The 13019-nt window shown below is 46.2% G+C and overlaps 1 protein-coding gene across 1 annotated transcript in view; it reads right to left on the reverse strand.

Annotated features, from left to right (window-relative positions):
- Positions 1-13019, reverse strand: part of PAH (phenylalanine hydroxylase) — a 90505-nt gene that overhangs the window by 41293 nt on the left and 36193 nt on the right. The window contains exon 4 of the mRNA XM_061417111.1: positions 2793-2881. Coding sequence (XP_061273095.1) covers positions 2793-2881 — 89 coding nt within the window. The remainder of the gene's footprint in view (positions 1-2792; positions 2882-13019) is intronic.

Raw genomic sequence — 13019 nt, forward strand, 5'->3', positions numbered from 1 at the left:
AAAGCCCAAGAGTGAGATGCTGGGTCAGGTGTCAGTGGACACTGCCAAGGGCAGGGGGTCAGTCTGAACACCAGGGGACCGGGAGGAACAGAGGGTCCTTTCGGGAAGAACGCCCGAGCCACCCCTCGCGGCGAGGCCAGGCCCTGCAGGGCTGGAGGCTGCGGGGAAGCACCCTGGAGGGTTTACTCTGTCCTTGGCCCGCCAGTTCCCCAGATCTGATGAAAAGTCACAGAAAGGAACACAGAGAGCCTGGCCTCCTTGTCAGGGGGACCGTGTACCTGATAAATCGCATTTTTATGATAAAAAGCATGACACGGAGAGGCCAGGGAGCCAAAGACGTGGGCTGGGTCTGTAATGAAAATGAATTCCAGGGAGTTTTAAGACCAGCCCCGAGTGCCTCTGAGGAGACACGAGGGTAAGGAGAGGGAACGGGCCGTTTCTGAGGACTGGCCTCTTACCCCGTTGCTCCGAGGGAGCCAGCACGTGGCCGGCGGAAGGGACACGGAGCCGAGCGGGAGGTGGGGAGCTTGGGAAGAGGAGAAAACATCCCAGGGACGGGGTCAGGGTGGCCCGACAGCATTTCTGAGAAATGGAGTCTTTGGAGATGCTCATCTCCCTGGGCAGGCAGCAAAGTGGGTCTGCCCCAGACGTGTCATGGGGGGCATGTAGAGCATCTCCTTGTGTGCCCCCTCTTCCCGGGCTCCACTCGGCTGCTTTCTACCCAGGAAGATGGGACGAGATTCCAAATGCTGCAACTTTACCTCTAGTTTTTGCAGGGAGCAGGTGTTTAAGTAATAGATATGAGGAGCCCGAAATCCAGTTTCTATCCTTAAATAATTTCACAAATAAGAATCAAAGAAGCTCTGGGAAGTTCACATAAAGATGCACAGGCAGGAGGATTCACTGCCGAATCATCCTAAGACTAAAAGACTGAAACCTCCTACAAGCTTCCTGTTGGGGGCGGGTTAGGACATGATAGCACTGACTTAAAATATGTATATTCATGCTGTGTGCGCGCATGCTCAGTCGTGTTCGACTCTTTGTGGCCCCACAGACGGTAGCCCTCCAGGCTCCTCTGTCCAAGGGGTTTCCCAGGTAAGAATACTGGAGTGGGCTGTCGTTTCCTACTTCCGGCGATCGTCCCAACTCAGGGATCGAACCCGAGTCTCCTGCATCTCCTGCATTTGGCAGGCAGATTCTTTACCACTGCACCACCTGGGAAGCGCCATGTGTACTCACATGTGTCTAAATAAATAAATTAATAAAATATTGATGATTTTAGACAGTATAACAGGTGATTTTTTTTTTCTGTTTTGAAGTATAGGAGCTGGGGGAAATTCACTTTTGCTTCTGCTTATAAAACACCTTCTCCATGTTAAAAAAAAAATGCAGAATAGAACCAAGAGAAAAAGAGAAATAACTAAGATTAGGGATGATCTTCATATTCTTCCTCACGGTTTTCTGCACTTTTGAGTCCACTCTAAGGGGGTTACTATTTGAACTGGAACAAGCAACAACTGTTCATATTTTAAAAGGCTAGCCTGCCCAAATAGTTTGCTCTTCATCTCTGTGAAAGGGCCTGAATTTCTGACACTGGTTAGACTTCTGTCCTCAGGTACTATGAGCACAGATGAAAGAGGTGAAGGATCCAAAGTTTAGGATGACTTAGGGAAGTCATTTACTTTTGTTGTGCCTCAGTCACTCAGTCAGTACAATGGGAACATCAGCTTTGCTTACTGAAAAGAGCCTTTGTGAAGAGCAAGTTCACAACCTGCTCAGCTGTAAAGACCACATAGCTGAGACAGAGGAGAAACAGAGTCCTGATAAAATGCAGAGGCTCTAAGTGAGTTACAGTAACCATCGCTAATGAAAACAGCCTCCAAGTCGTTTAAAGATTGAGGAACCATCTGCCTGGTTGGAGAGTAAATGACAGTCAACACGATGGTGGCATTTCTCACCTCTAGAAGCCTTGCTTCTCAGCCTCTAGAAGGCTGCTCCTTCTAGAGTCCTCTGCCCTAAAAAGGAGAATAAGACTCCAACCTTGGTCATCTACTTAAAAATATGAATGGATACAGGATACAGTCAAATGTTCTATCTGATACATCAGATCTTTTAAAATCTGACCATAACCCACCGCCCAGCTTCATCTCCTGACACTCTCACCCTCATGCCTATACATCAACTCAGCCATTCCCCAAATATTGTTGTTGTTGTTCAGTAACTGAGTTGTTTCCGATTCTTTGCGCCCCATGGACTTCAGCACGCCAGGCTCCCCTGTCTTTTACCATCTCTTGGAGTTTGCTGAGATTCATGTCCAAATATTCCAGATACTTTTCAGGACTCTGAGCCTTTGCATATGCTATTCCCTCAGCTCATAGAGCCTCTTGCTTCCTTATATGGCTGTTCTCAGGCTTTGAAATCCAGTTCCAGATCACCACCCCCCACTGCCCCACTGTACCTGGTGGAGTTGTTAGTAGTTTAGTGTTGCCCAAGCATTTGATTTAAACCTCTGTGGTAGGACCAAATCAGAAGTAAAGGTGATTTACATATGTGCATGTGTGTTTTTGTGCATGTATGAATACACATCCCTTACATACATATATGATAAATAAATAATAGTTTCTGGATGGTGATCTGTATTTGCTTCAAAGATAACCATGATAATGATGATGTCTAAGTAGACACTCAATAAATGTTTGTCGTACAAGCAAACAAAGACACATTGCTGAAAGGGGGTGGAGGGGGTGGAGGGAGGAACTTAGGGAGCCTCATGGGTGGGGCCACGGGCTCACCGGGTGATCTGCATCCAGTTCAGCTCCATAGCTGAGAACCTGGTTGGCAAAGTTGTCGAGTTCCTGAATGGTTCTTGGAAACCAGGGCACTGCAACACAGAAAGGGCAAAGGCCTGATTAGCAGATGGGTGTAATGTGGCCACCAAGATCAGAAGCAGGGGATCAGCTCCAATGAGGCAAGCCCATGGTGCTGGCAAGTGGGGTCCCAGATAACCCCCAAATTCCTATTCAAAAGTCAAATCTCATTTTCCTTGGAAACAAATTGTATATATTTCTTGGTTTATTCAACATTGAAGTTGAATAAGCCAGTAACAAAACCTGACGATAGCTTAAACATATATCATGATGGTCTGAGAGACATACACATTGTGAGAGGATTCCCCCCATCTGGTTAATTAACACATCCATCACCACACATATTTATCTTTTGAGGGTTCTATTCTCTTTGCAAATTTCAACAATACAGTACAGTGTTATTGACTACAGTCACCATGTTTTACATTAGATCCTCAGGCCTGATCCATCTGTTTTGGGGGGCCATTCCACACGGCACATGGGATCTTAGTTTCATCACCAGGGATTGAACCCGTGCCCCCTGCATTGGAGGCACAGAGTCTTAACCACTGAACCGCTGGGCAAGTCTCAGACCTCATCCATCTTATAGCTGAAAAGTTTGTACCCTTTTACCAGCTTCTCCCTATTTCTCCACCATTAAGCCCCTGGTAACCAGTTATCTACTTTATGTTTCTATGAATTTTCTTTTTTTTTCTTTTTGAAGATTCCACATATAAATGATACCATTCAGTATTTTTTTTTTTTTCTGTCTCGCTTATTTCACTTAAAACATGTTCCCTCACCTATTCCCTTTCCTGAAGATTTTCTCTGAATGATCTCAAAATTCATCTCTTGTCTACCTATCATGGCACAGTGGAGTGGTGTTTGATGGTTTACTTTAGCAGCAGAATATTTCATGTGATATATGTTCCAGATATATTTTGGAATATGCATTCTATGCATGCTAAGTCGCTTCAGTCATGTCTGACTCTTTGTGACCCTATGGACTTTAGCCCACCAGGTTCCTCTGTCCATGGGATTCTCCAGGCAAGAATACTGGAGTGGGATGCCATGCCCTCCTCCAGGGGATCTTCCCAACTCAGGGATTGAAACCACATCTCTTATGTCTCCTGCATTAGCAGGTGGGTTCTTTACCACGAGGCTTCCCTGATACAATTGATAAAGAATCACCTGCAATGCAGGAGACCCCAGTTCAACTCCTGGGTCGGAAAGATCCCCTGGAGAAGGGATAGGCTACCCACTGCAGTATTCTTGGGCTTCCCTTGTGGCTCAGCTGGTAAAGAATCTGCCTGCATTGTGGGAGAACTGGGTTTGATCCCTGGGTTGGGAAGATCCCCTAGAGAAGGGAAAGGCTACCCATTCCAGTATTCTGGCCTGGAGAATTCCATGGACTGTATAGTCCATGGAGTCACAAAGAGTCAGACACCACTGAGCAGCTTTCACTTTCACTTTCTTTCAGTGCCACCTGGGAAGCCTTCTATTGTAAGCACCAGTTAAGCCCAAGAACCCTCCTCTTGCTACCCATCTTCCTTTCATGTATCTCCCTCCCAAGGGCCTCCAGGAAACCTTGCAAAATATTTTGACGTCAAAGCCATGGTGACATGGAATAAACACCATCCAGCAGTTTGGGATTTGACGATGCTGGGCAGTACCTAAAAACCCACGGGCTTGCTCTGAAGCAGTAGCAGTACAGTGGGAGAGAAGGCGGGGTCTGAATGGTGTGACCCACAGTGACTGGGTCCTGCAGAGCAGGTGGCAGCACCCAGATCTCTGTGGCCTTCAAGAAAGAAGGCACACTGAGAGCGGAACTGTCCCAGGAATGAATGAACAGAGATGAGGACATTTTGGACTGTAAGTTCCATGAAGTTAGGAACCAGACTGCACTGTAGTTCTATGTGCAGAGGGAACAGAGGGAGGAAATTTCAGGGAAAAAGATGCTAAACTTGCAGCCGGTTGTGTCTACCTTTTAGAACCCAGGCTCCAGCTGCCTACTCACCCTCTCTGTGTCTCAGTCTCAACTCTGTAAAAATGGCAGCAATATGCCAGGAATTGTGCTTAGCATTTTTGGTGAAATATGTCCTTTAATCTGGGGACTGCTGTGAGGAGTAAATGAGAATGTAGGCAAAGGATGCAGCCCAGCGTCAGGATGATAAAAGGTAGCTTTCCACTGCTTGCGTGTTATTTCTGTCTGGCTTTGCTCAAGTCAGGCAGGAAAGAACATGTGTGCCATCTAGTGGTCATACTGGGGAACTGTCACCCATGGTCTACACATTAGAGCATCAGACAGGAAACAGCTGCATTCCATCAAAACAAGATGATTATGTGAACACAAGTAATAAAGGTCCACTTAACAGCCTCCTTTCCATAGATCTTAGATGCTAATCTTTCTTCCTCCTCTGTTAATAATAAAAACTAACTAACACTGAGTATAATTCCAAATACTTTACTTAGCATTTGTACTATTGGTGGGTACTATTGTGTGTGTGGGTACTATTGGTGTGGGTACTATTGGTGGGTACTATTCAATGAGTTGGATCATCAAAAAAACAAAAGAGTTCCAGAAAAAAAACATCTACTTCTGCTTTATTGACTATGCCAAAGCCCTGTGTGGATCACAACAAACTGTGGAAAATTCTTCAAGAGATGGGAATACCAGACCACCTGACCTGCCTCCTGAGAAATCTGTATGCTGGTCAGGAAGTAACAGTTAGAACTGGAGATAGAACAACAGACTGGTTCCAAATTGGGAAAGGAGTACGTCAAGGCTGTATACTGTCACCCTGCTTATTTAACTTATATGCAGAGTACATCATGAGAAATACTGCACTGGATAAAGCACAAGCTGGAATCAAGATTGCCAGGAGAAATATCAATAACCTCAGATATGCAGATATGTACCCTTATGGCAGAAAGCAAAAAACTAAAGAGCTTCTTGATGAAAGTGAAAGAGGAGAGTGAAAAAGTTGGCTTAAAGCTCAAGTTTCATTCAGAAAACTAAGATCATGGTATCCAGTCCCATCACCTCATGGCAAATAGATGGGGAAATAATGGAAACAGTGACAGACTTTAGTTTTTTGGGTTCCAAAATCACTGCAGATGGTGACTGCAGCCATGAAATTAAAAGATGCTTGCTCCTTGGAAGAATAGTTATGACCAACCTAGACAGCATATTAAAAAGCAGAGACATTACTTTTCCAACAAAGATCCATCTAGTCAAAGCTATGGTTTTTCCAATAGTCATGTATGGATGTAAGAGTTAGACTATAAAGAAAGCTGAGCGCCGAAGAATTGGTGCTCTTGAACTGTGGTGTTGGAGAAGAAGCCTCTTGAGAGTCCCTTGGACAGCAAGGAGATCCAGCCAGTCCATCCTAAAGGAATTCAGTCCTGAATATTCATTGGAAAGACTGATGCTGAAGCTGAAACTCCAATACTTTGGCCACCTGATTCAAAGAACTGACTCATTTGAAAAGACCCTGATGCTGGGAAAGATTGAAGGTGGGAGGAGAAGGGGACGACAGAGGATGAGATGGTTGGACGGCATCACTGACTCAATGGACATGAGTTTGAGTAAACTCTAGGAGTTGGTGATGGACAGGGAGGCCTGGTGTGCTGCAGTCCTCGGGGTCTCAAAGAGTCGGACACAACTGAGCAACTGAACTGACTGAACTGACTGTGTGTTATTTGTTCAGTTGTGTCCAATTCTTTGAGACCCATGGACTGTAGGCCGCCAGGCTCCCCTGTCCATGGAATTCTCCAGGCAAGAATACTGGAGTGGGTTGCCATTCCCTTCTCCAGGGGATCTTCCTGACCCAGGGATCAAACCCTGCATTGCAGGTGGATTCTTTACTGTCTGAGCCACAAGGGAAGCCTGGTGGTACTATCGGTATCCCCATATTGAAAATGAAAAAACTGGGATATGGAGAGGTTAAGTGATAAACCCAAACACACACACTGTTGGAAACAGTGGATTCAGTATTCAAACTTGGGCCTGGATGATGCTGTGATCTCAGGTCTGGACCACAAAATCCATCCTGCCAGGTACAGGGGTGGGGAGCACAGAGGTTGGGCAGAGGGGCTGGCTCTGGAGCCTGACTGCCTGATTTTCTTTACAGTTTCCCACCTGGAGGTCTGCATGCCCCTAAGCCCAGCCCGGTTCTCAAGGCAGGCTCCCTACAATAGTAATAACAGGAACAGACATTGTGGTAGTAATTCCAGCTAAGACTCACAGAGCTCTTGTTTAGGTGCTGTCCTAAACACTACATACCCTTCCTCACCCAATTCTCATACCAGCTCCGTGAGGTTGGTATTATTATCACCCCCATTTTCAGAAGAGGAAGCCGAGGGGCAGGGAGGAGAAGTCGCTTCACAGCCCTCCACTGTCCCAGATGCTGGACTTTGGAGTCTGGGATGACTCAGCCCCGCATTTAGCTCCCTGAAGATGAGACCTGACTTCCCACTTTGCCACTTGAATTCTCTCCAAGCTTTTCTTTCTCCTTGAATCCAGGGCCTTGCATGATGGATCTCTGTTGTCAGCACTGAAAATGGGGTCTGTTCCCTCCATGGGTCTGGGAGGGCATAAGGAAGGATGTCCTATCGTAGTCAGTCAGGACTCAGGACCCCCTGTAAGACCCTCCCTGTTTCTCTAGTATGTTGCTGCCCTGTCACTTCCCTTCCAAGACTGCCTGTCCCTGCTCATTCACAGCCTCTATTTTGCCAGAAATTTATCCATAATTCTGGCAGTAACAGCTGCCCTTGGAGATACAGCAAGCCAGCCTTTCCTCACTGCACCATCTTCTGACTTGGGGGACCCTTAGCCCTCCCAAAGGAGTTTTCATGACTACGTATTAAGCACTTATACTGCCAGGCTCTGGATGTTGAGGAGTGAATACAGTGGATTCCTCACTCCTGTGGAGCTCACATCCGAGAGAGAGTGACAAGGAATAAGCTATAAATAAATTTTAAAATATAACAATGCCAGGAAGTCCCTGAAGAAGAAAAAATCAGTGCCAGGAAATAGAAAAGGAAGAAGATACTATTTTATATAACATCTCATGGCTCCAGACCCCAGGGCGAAGGTCGGAGAGACATTACACGAGCTTACCATTGCTCAAGGGGACTGGAACAGCCAGAGTTTGACCCCAGCCCAGATCGGGGCCCCCGTTTCTCAGGGAGAGACAACCTAGCTATGGTTAAGGCCCTGATTACACAGGCAGACAACCTAGGCTTGAATGCGGTCGCTGGGGCAATATGGCATAGGAACCTGGAATGTCAGGTCCATGAATCAAGGCAAATTGGAAGTGGTCAAACAGGAGATGACAAGAGTGAACATCGACATTCTAGGAATCAGTGAACTAAGATGGACTGGAATGGGTGAATTTAACTCAGATGACCATTATATCTACAACTGCAGGCAGGAATCCCTTAGAAAAAATGGAGTAGCCATCATGGTCAACAAGAGAGTCTGAAATGCAGTACTTGGATGCAATCTCAAAATCTACAGAATGATCTCTGTTCGTTTCCAAGGCAAACCATTCAATATCATGGTAATCCAAGTCTATGCCCCTACCAGTAATGCTGAAGAAGCTGAAGTTGAACAGTTCTATGAAGACCTACAAGACCTTCTAGAACTAACACCCAAAAAAGATGTCCTTTTCATTATAGGGACTGGAATGCAAAAGTAGGAAGTCAAGAAACACCTGGAGTAACAGGCAAATTTGGCCTTGGAGTACAGAATGAAGCAGGGCAAAGGCTAATAGAGTTCTGCCAAGAGAATGCACTGGTCATAGCAAACACCCTCTTCCAACAACACAAGAGAAGACTCTACACATGGACATCACCAGATGGTCGACACTAAAATCAGATTGATTATATTCTTTGCAGCCAAAGATATGCTATGCTATGCTATGCTAAGTCGCTTCAGTCATGTCCGACTCTGTGCGACCCCATAGATGGCAGCCCACCAGGCTCTGCCATCCCTGGGATTCTCCAGGCAAGAATACTGGAGTGGGTTGCCATTTCCTTCTCCAATGCAGGAAAGAGAAAAGTGAAAGTGAAGTCGCTCAGTCATGTCCGACTCTTAGCGACCCCATGGACTGCAGCCTACCAGGCTCCTCCGTTCATGGGATTTTCCAGGCAAGAGTGCTGGAGTGGGGTGCCATTGCCTTCTCCAGCAGCCAAAGATGGAGAAGCTCTATACAGTCAGCAAAAACAAGACCAGGAGCTGACTGTGGCTCAGATCATGAACTCCTTATTGCCAAATTCAGACTGAAATTGAAGAAAGTAGGGAAAACCACTAGACCATTCAGGTATGACCTAAATAAAATCCCTTATGACTATACAGTGGAAGTAAGAAATATATTTAAGGGACTAGATCTGCTAGACAGAGTGCCTGATGAACTATGGACAGAGGTTTGTGACATTGTACAGGAGACAGGAATCAAGACCATCCCAAAGAAAAAGAAATGCAAAAAAGCAAAATGGCTGTCTGGGGAGGCCTTACAAATAGCTGTGAAAAGAAGGGACGTGAAAAGCAAAGGAGAAAAGGAAAAATATACCCATTTGAATGCAGAGTTCCAAACAATAGCAAGGAGAGATAAGAAAGCCTTCCTCAGTGATCAATGCAAAGAAATAGAGGAAAACAATAGAATGGAAACGACTAGAGATCTCTTCAAGAAAATTAGAGATACCAATGGAACATTTCATGCAAAGATGGGCTCAATAAAGGACAGAAATGGTATGGACCTAACAGAAGCAGAAGATATTAAGAAGAAGTGACAAGAATACACAGAAGAACTGTACAAAAAAGATCTTCACTACCCAGATAATCACAATGGTGTGATCACTCACCTAGAGCCAGATATCCTGGAATGTGAAGTCAAGTGGACAAATATTTAACCCTGCTTTAGTCTTCCTACCAGTAAAGTGGGGATAATAAAGTACCACTTTATAGGAACACATAAGTTTAAAAGAGTTAATATGTGTGATCTGTTGAGAACAGAGTCTGGCACATAATAAATACAGATTCATGTTGGAAATAGGGATTCCCTGATGGCTCAGTAGTAAAGAATCCATCTGCAATGCAGGAGATGCAGGAGAAGCAGGTTCGATCCCTAGATCAGGAAGATCCCCTGGAGGAGGGCATGGAAACCCACTCCTGTATTCTTGCCTGGAGAACCCCATGGGCAGAGGAGCCTGGCAGGCTACAGTCCATAGGTTTGCGAAGGGTCAGACATGACCGCAGCAACTGAGCACTTACACATGTTGGGAATACTGGGGGTTTGGTTCTAGACCACCATGATAAAGAGAATATCACAGTAAAGTGAGTCACATTAACTCTGAGGTTTCCCAGGACATATAAAAGTTGTGTTTTTACACTGTGCTGTAGTCTATGAAGTGTGCAATAGTGTTACATCTGAACAATGTATATGTCTTAATTAAAAAAATATTTATTCGCTAAAAATGCTAAGTATCATCTGAGCCTTCAGCAAGTCATAGTAGTAACATCAGTAACATCACTGATCTCAGATCACCATGACAAATACAACCATGAGAAAGGCTGACATATTGTGAGCATTACCAGCATAGGATACAGAGACAGGAAGCGAGCAAACGCTGTTGGAAAAATGAAGGCTGTGGACTTGCTCCATACAGGGCTTTCACAAACCTGCCATTTGTAAAAAATACAGTACCTGTGAAGCATGGTAAAGCAAAGCACGATAGAGGAGGAATGTCGGTATTAGGACTGTTCAGCTACAAACTCCGGGGACTTTGCTTTTGTTTTTACTCTGCCCTTAAGGCAATGGCACCCCACTCCAGTACTCTTGCCTGGAAAATCCCATGGGTGGAGGAACCTGGTAGGCTGCAGTCCATGGGGTCGAGAAGAGTCGGACATGACTGAGCGATTTCCCTTTCACTTTTCACTTTCATGCATTGGAGAAGGAAATGGCAACTCACTCCAGTGTTCTTGCCTGGAGAATCCCAGGGACGGGGGATCCTGGTGGGCTGCGGTCTATGGGGACGCACAGAGTCGGACACGACTGAAGAGACTTAGCAGCAGCAGTAGCAGTAATATAATACAGGGAGCAGAGCATAATGTTTTCCAGTGAGGCTAGGAATCTGTCCACTTACTCTGTTGTGTAACTGAGCAAGCATTTTATCTCTCAGAGCCTTAGTTTCTTTAACCACAAAATGAATTAAAACTGTCTTTCCATATTACTGCATCATTACGTACGTTAAGGTGGCTCAGTGGTAAAGAATCCGCCTGCCAACGCAGGAGCCGCAGATTCAATCTCTGGGTCAGCAGATCCCCTAGAAGAGGCAATGGCCATCCACTCCAGTATCCCTGCCTGGGAAATCCCATGGACATAGAAGCCTGGCGGGCTATATAGTCCTCGGGGTCTCAGAGTCAGACACGAGTGAGCACGCACACACTTGTGTTAAATGCTAGAGAAAATGGGACACATTCGAGCAGAGCAACTGGCCACAGTCAGTGTTCCATCGGTGTTAACCACTAGGACGGGATAAGTTCAGTGGTGATGAGGAAGAAGAAAAAGGAGGAGGAGAGGAATGAAGGGGAGAAGGGAGAGGAGGAGGGGAGGGAACAGGAGGAAAGAAGGGAGACAGGAGTCAGAAGCACCTTCTCAGACAGGCTCTGCTCTGATGTTAACAGGTTTTCTGATCTTGGGCTCAGTTTCCTCTGCAAAAAATGTAGGCTGTTGGATTCATATCTGCTATGATCCTCTTGGGGTTTCATATGCCTATGTGGAGGGCTAACGCTGGCTAGGGCACTCGTGAAAATACACTTTCAGTCAATCTATGTGTCAGCCTGACTTGTTCTTGGAAGCACAGTTACTGTGTTTCTTCAGCTCCCCAAATGCCTGACCCTACTGTTTCCCAAAGAAACAAGGCTCTGCTCCAGAGACAAGCTTCTTTGTCCCCACCCAGGTTCAGAGCTGGGCGTGCTGGTCAGCTTCCAGCTGAACGCCAGAGGGCAGCAGAACCAGCTTACTTTCAGCTTTGGCTGATTTCTCGTTTCCTCTCCTCTCCTTTTCTCTTTTCCTCTCCTCCAAAAGGAAAACACTCTGTACTTGGGCCACATGGCTTGGTTCAGACCTCTTGGTGGGAAAAAAAACCAGAGAACTTGAGAGGGTTGCAAAGACTCAAAGGATTCAAGTCTTGGCAAAGCGAAATCGCTCAGTCATGTCCAACTCTGCGACCCTATGGACCCTATGTAGCCTTCCAGGCTCTTTCATCCATGGGATTTTCCAGGCACGAATACTGGAGTGGGTTGCCATTTCCTTCTCCAGGGGATCTTCCTGATTCAGGGATCAAACTCAGGTCTCCCACATCGCAGGCAGACTCTTTACCATCTGAGCCACCAGGAAATCCTCCAGGTGTTAAGTCTTGGCAAAGAGAAAACAAAGGTTGAAGCAGCTTAACAATCTCTAGGATGCCATCAGGGAGACTGTCAGGGAGACCCAGGTGTCACTGTGAGGCCATGGGGCCCTCATCGAAGTCCAGGGGCTCCTGGTAGCTTCTGGGCCCCATCATCATTCAGAAAAGGCTCAGAACACACTTGTCTGGTTAAGTAAGGTCCCGCAGTCCACTGATGGCCAGGATAGGACACTTAGCCATGTCCCCATCATCAACTTATGGGTTCTTCCAATTTTCCCAGTCTCAAGGTTATAGTAACTGCTTTTTTCCTTTAAAGTTACACTTTCTGAGAGCTTCCTGGCCACCAAATGCTGTGCTAAGCACTTGACTTCCACTGTCTGTTTTAATTTTCAGAGTAACCCTGGCAGGCGTTTGTGTTAGTCACTCAGTCATGTCCAGTTCTTTGCGACCCCATGGACTGTAGCCCACCAGGCTCCTCTGTCCGTGAAATTCTCCATGCAAGAATACTGGAGTGGGTTGCCATTTCCTACTCCAGGGGATCTTCCCAACCCGGGGATAGAACCCAGGTCTCCTGCATTGCAGGCAGATTCTTTACCATCTGAGCTACCAGGGAAGCCCTGGGGGGTAGACAGGATTATTTTTGCATTATTAACGGAGCACACTGAAGGTCAGAGAGATGAGGTGACTTGTTCAAGATGACAGAGCTGGCGGGCCTGGAATCAGAACTGGGGCAGCTCGTGCACTGAACCACTGGGCTGG

The sequence above is a fragment of the Bos javanicus genome, chromosome 5 (assembly GCF_032452875.1).
Source record: "Bos javanicus breed banteng chromosome 5, ARS-OSU_banteng_1.0, whole genome shotgun sequence".
NCBI classification, from domain to species: Eukaryota; Metazoa; Chordata; class Mammalia; order Artiodactyla; family Bovidae; genus Bos; species Bos javanicus.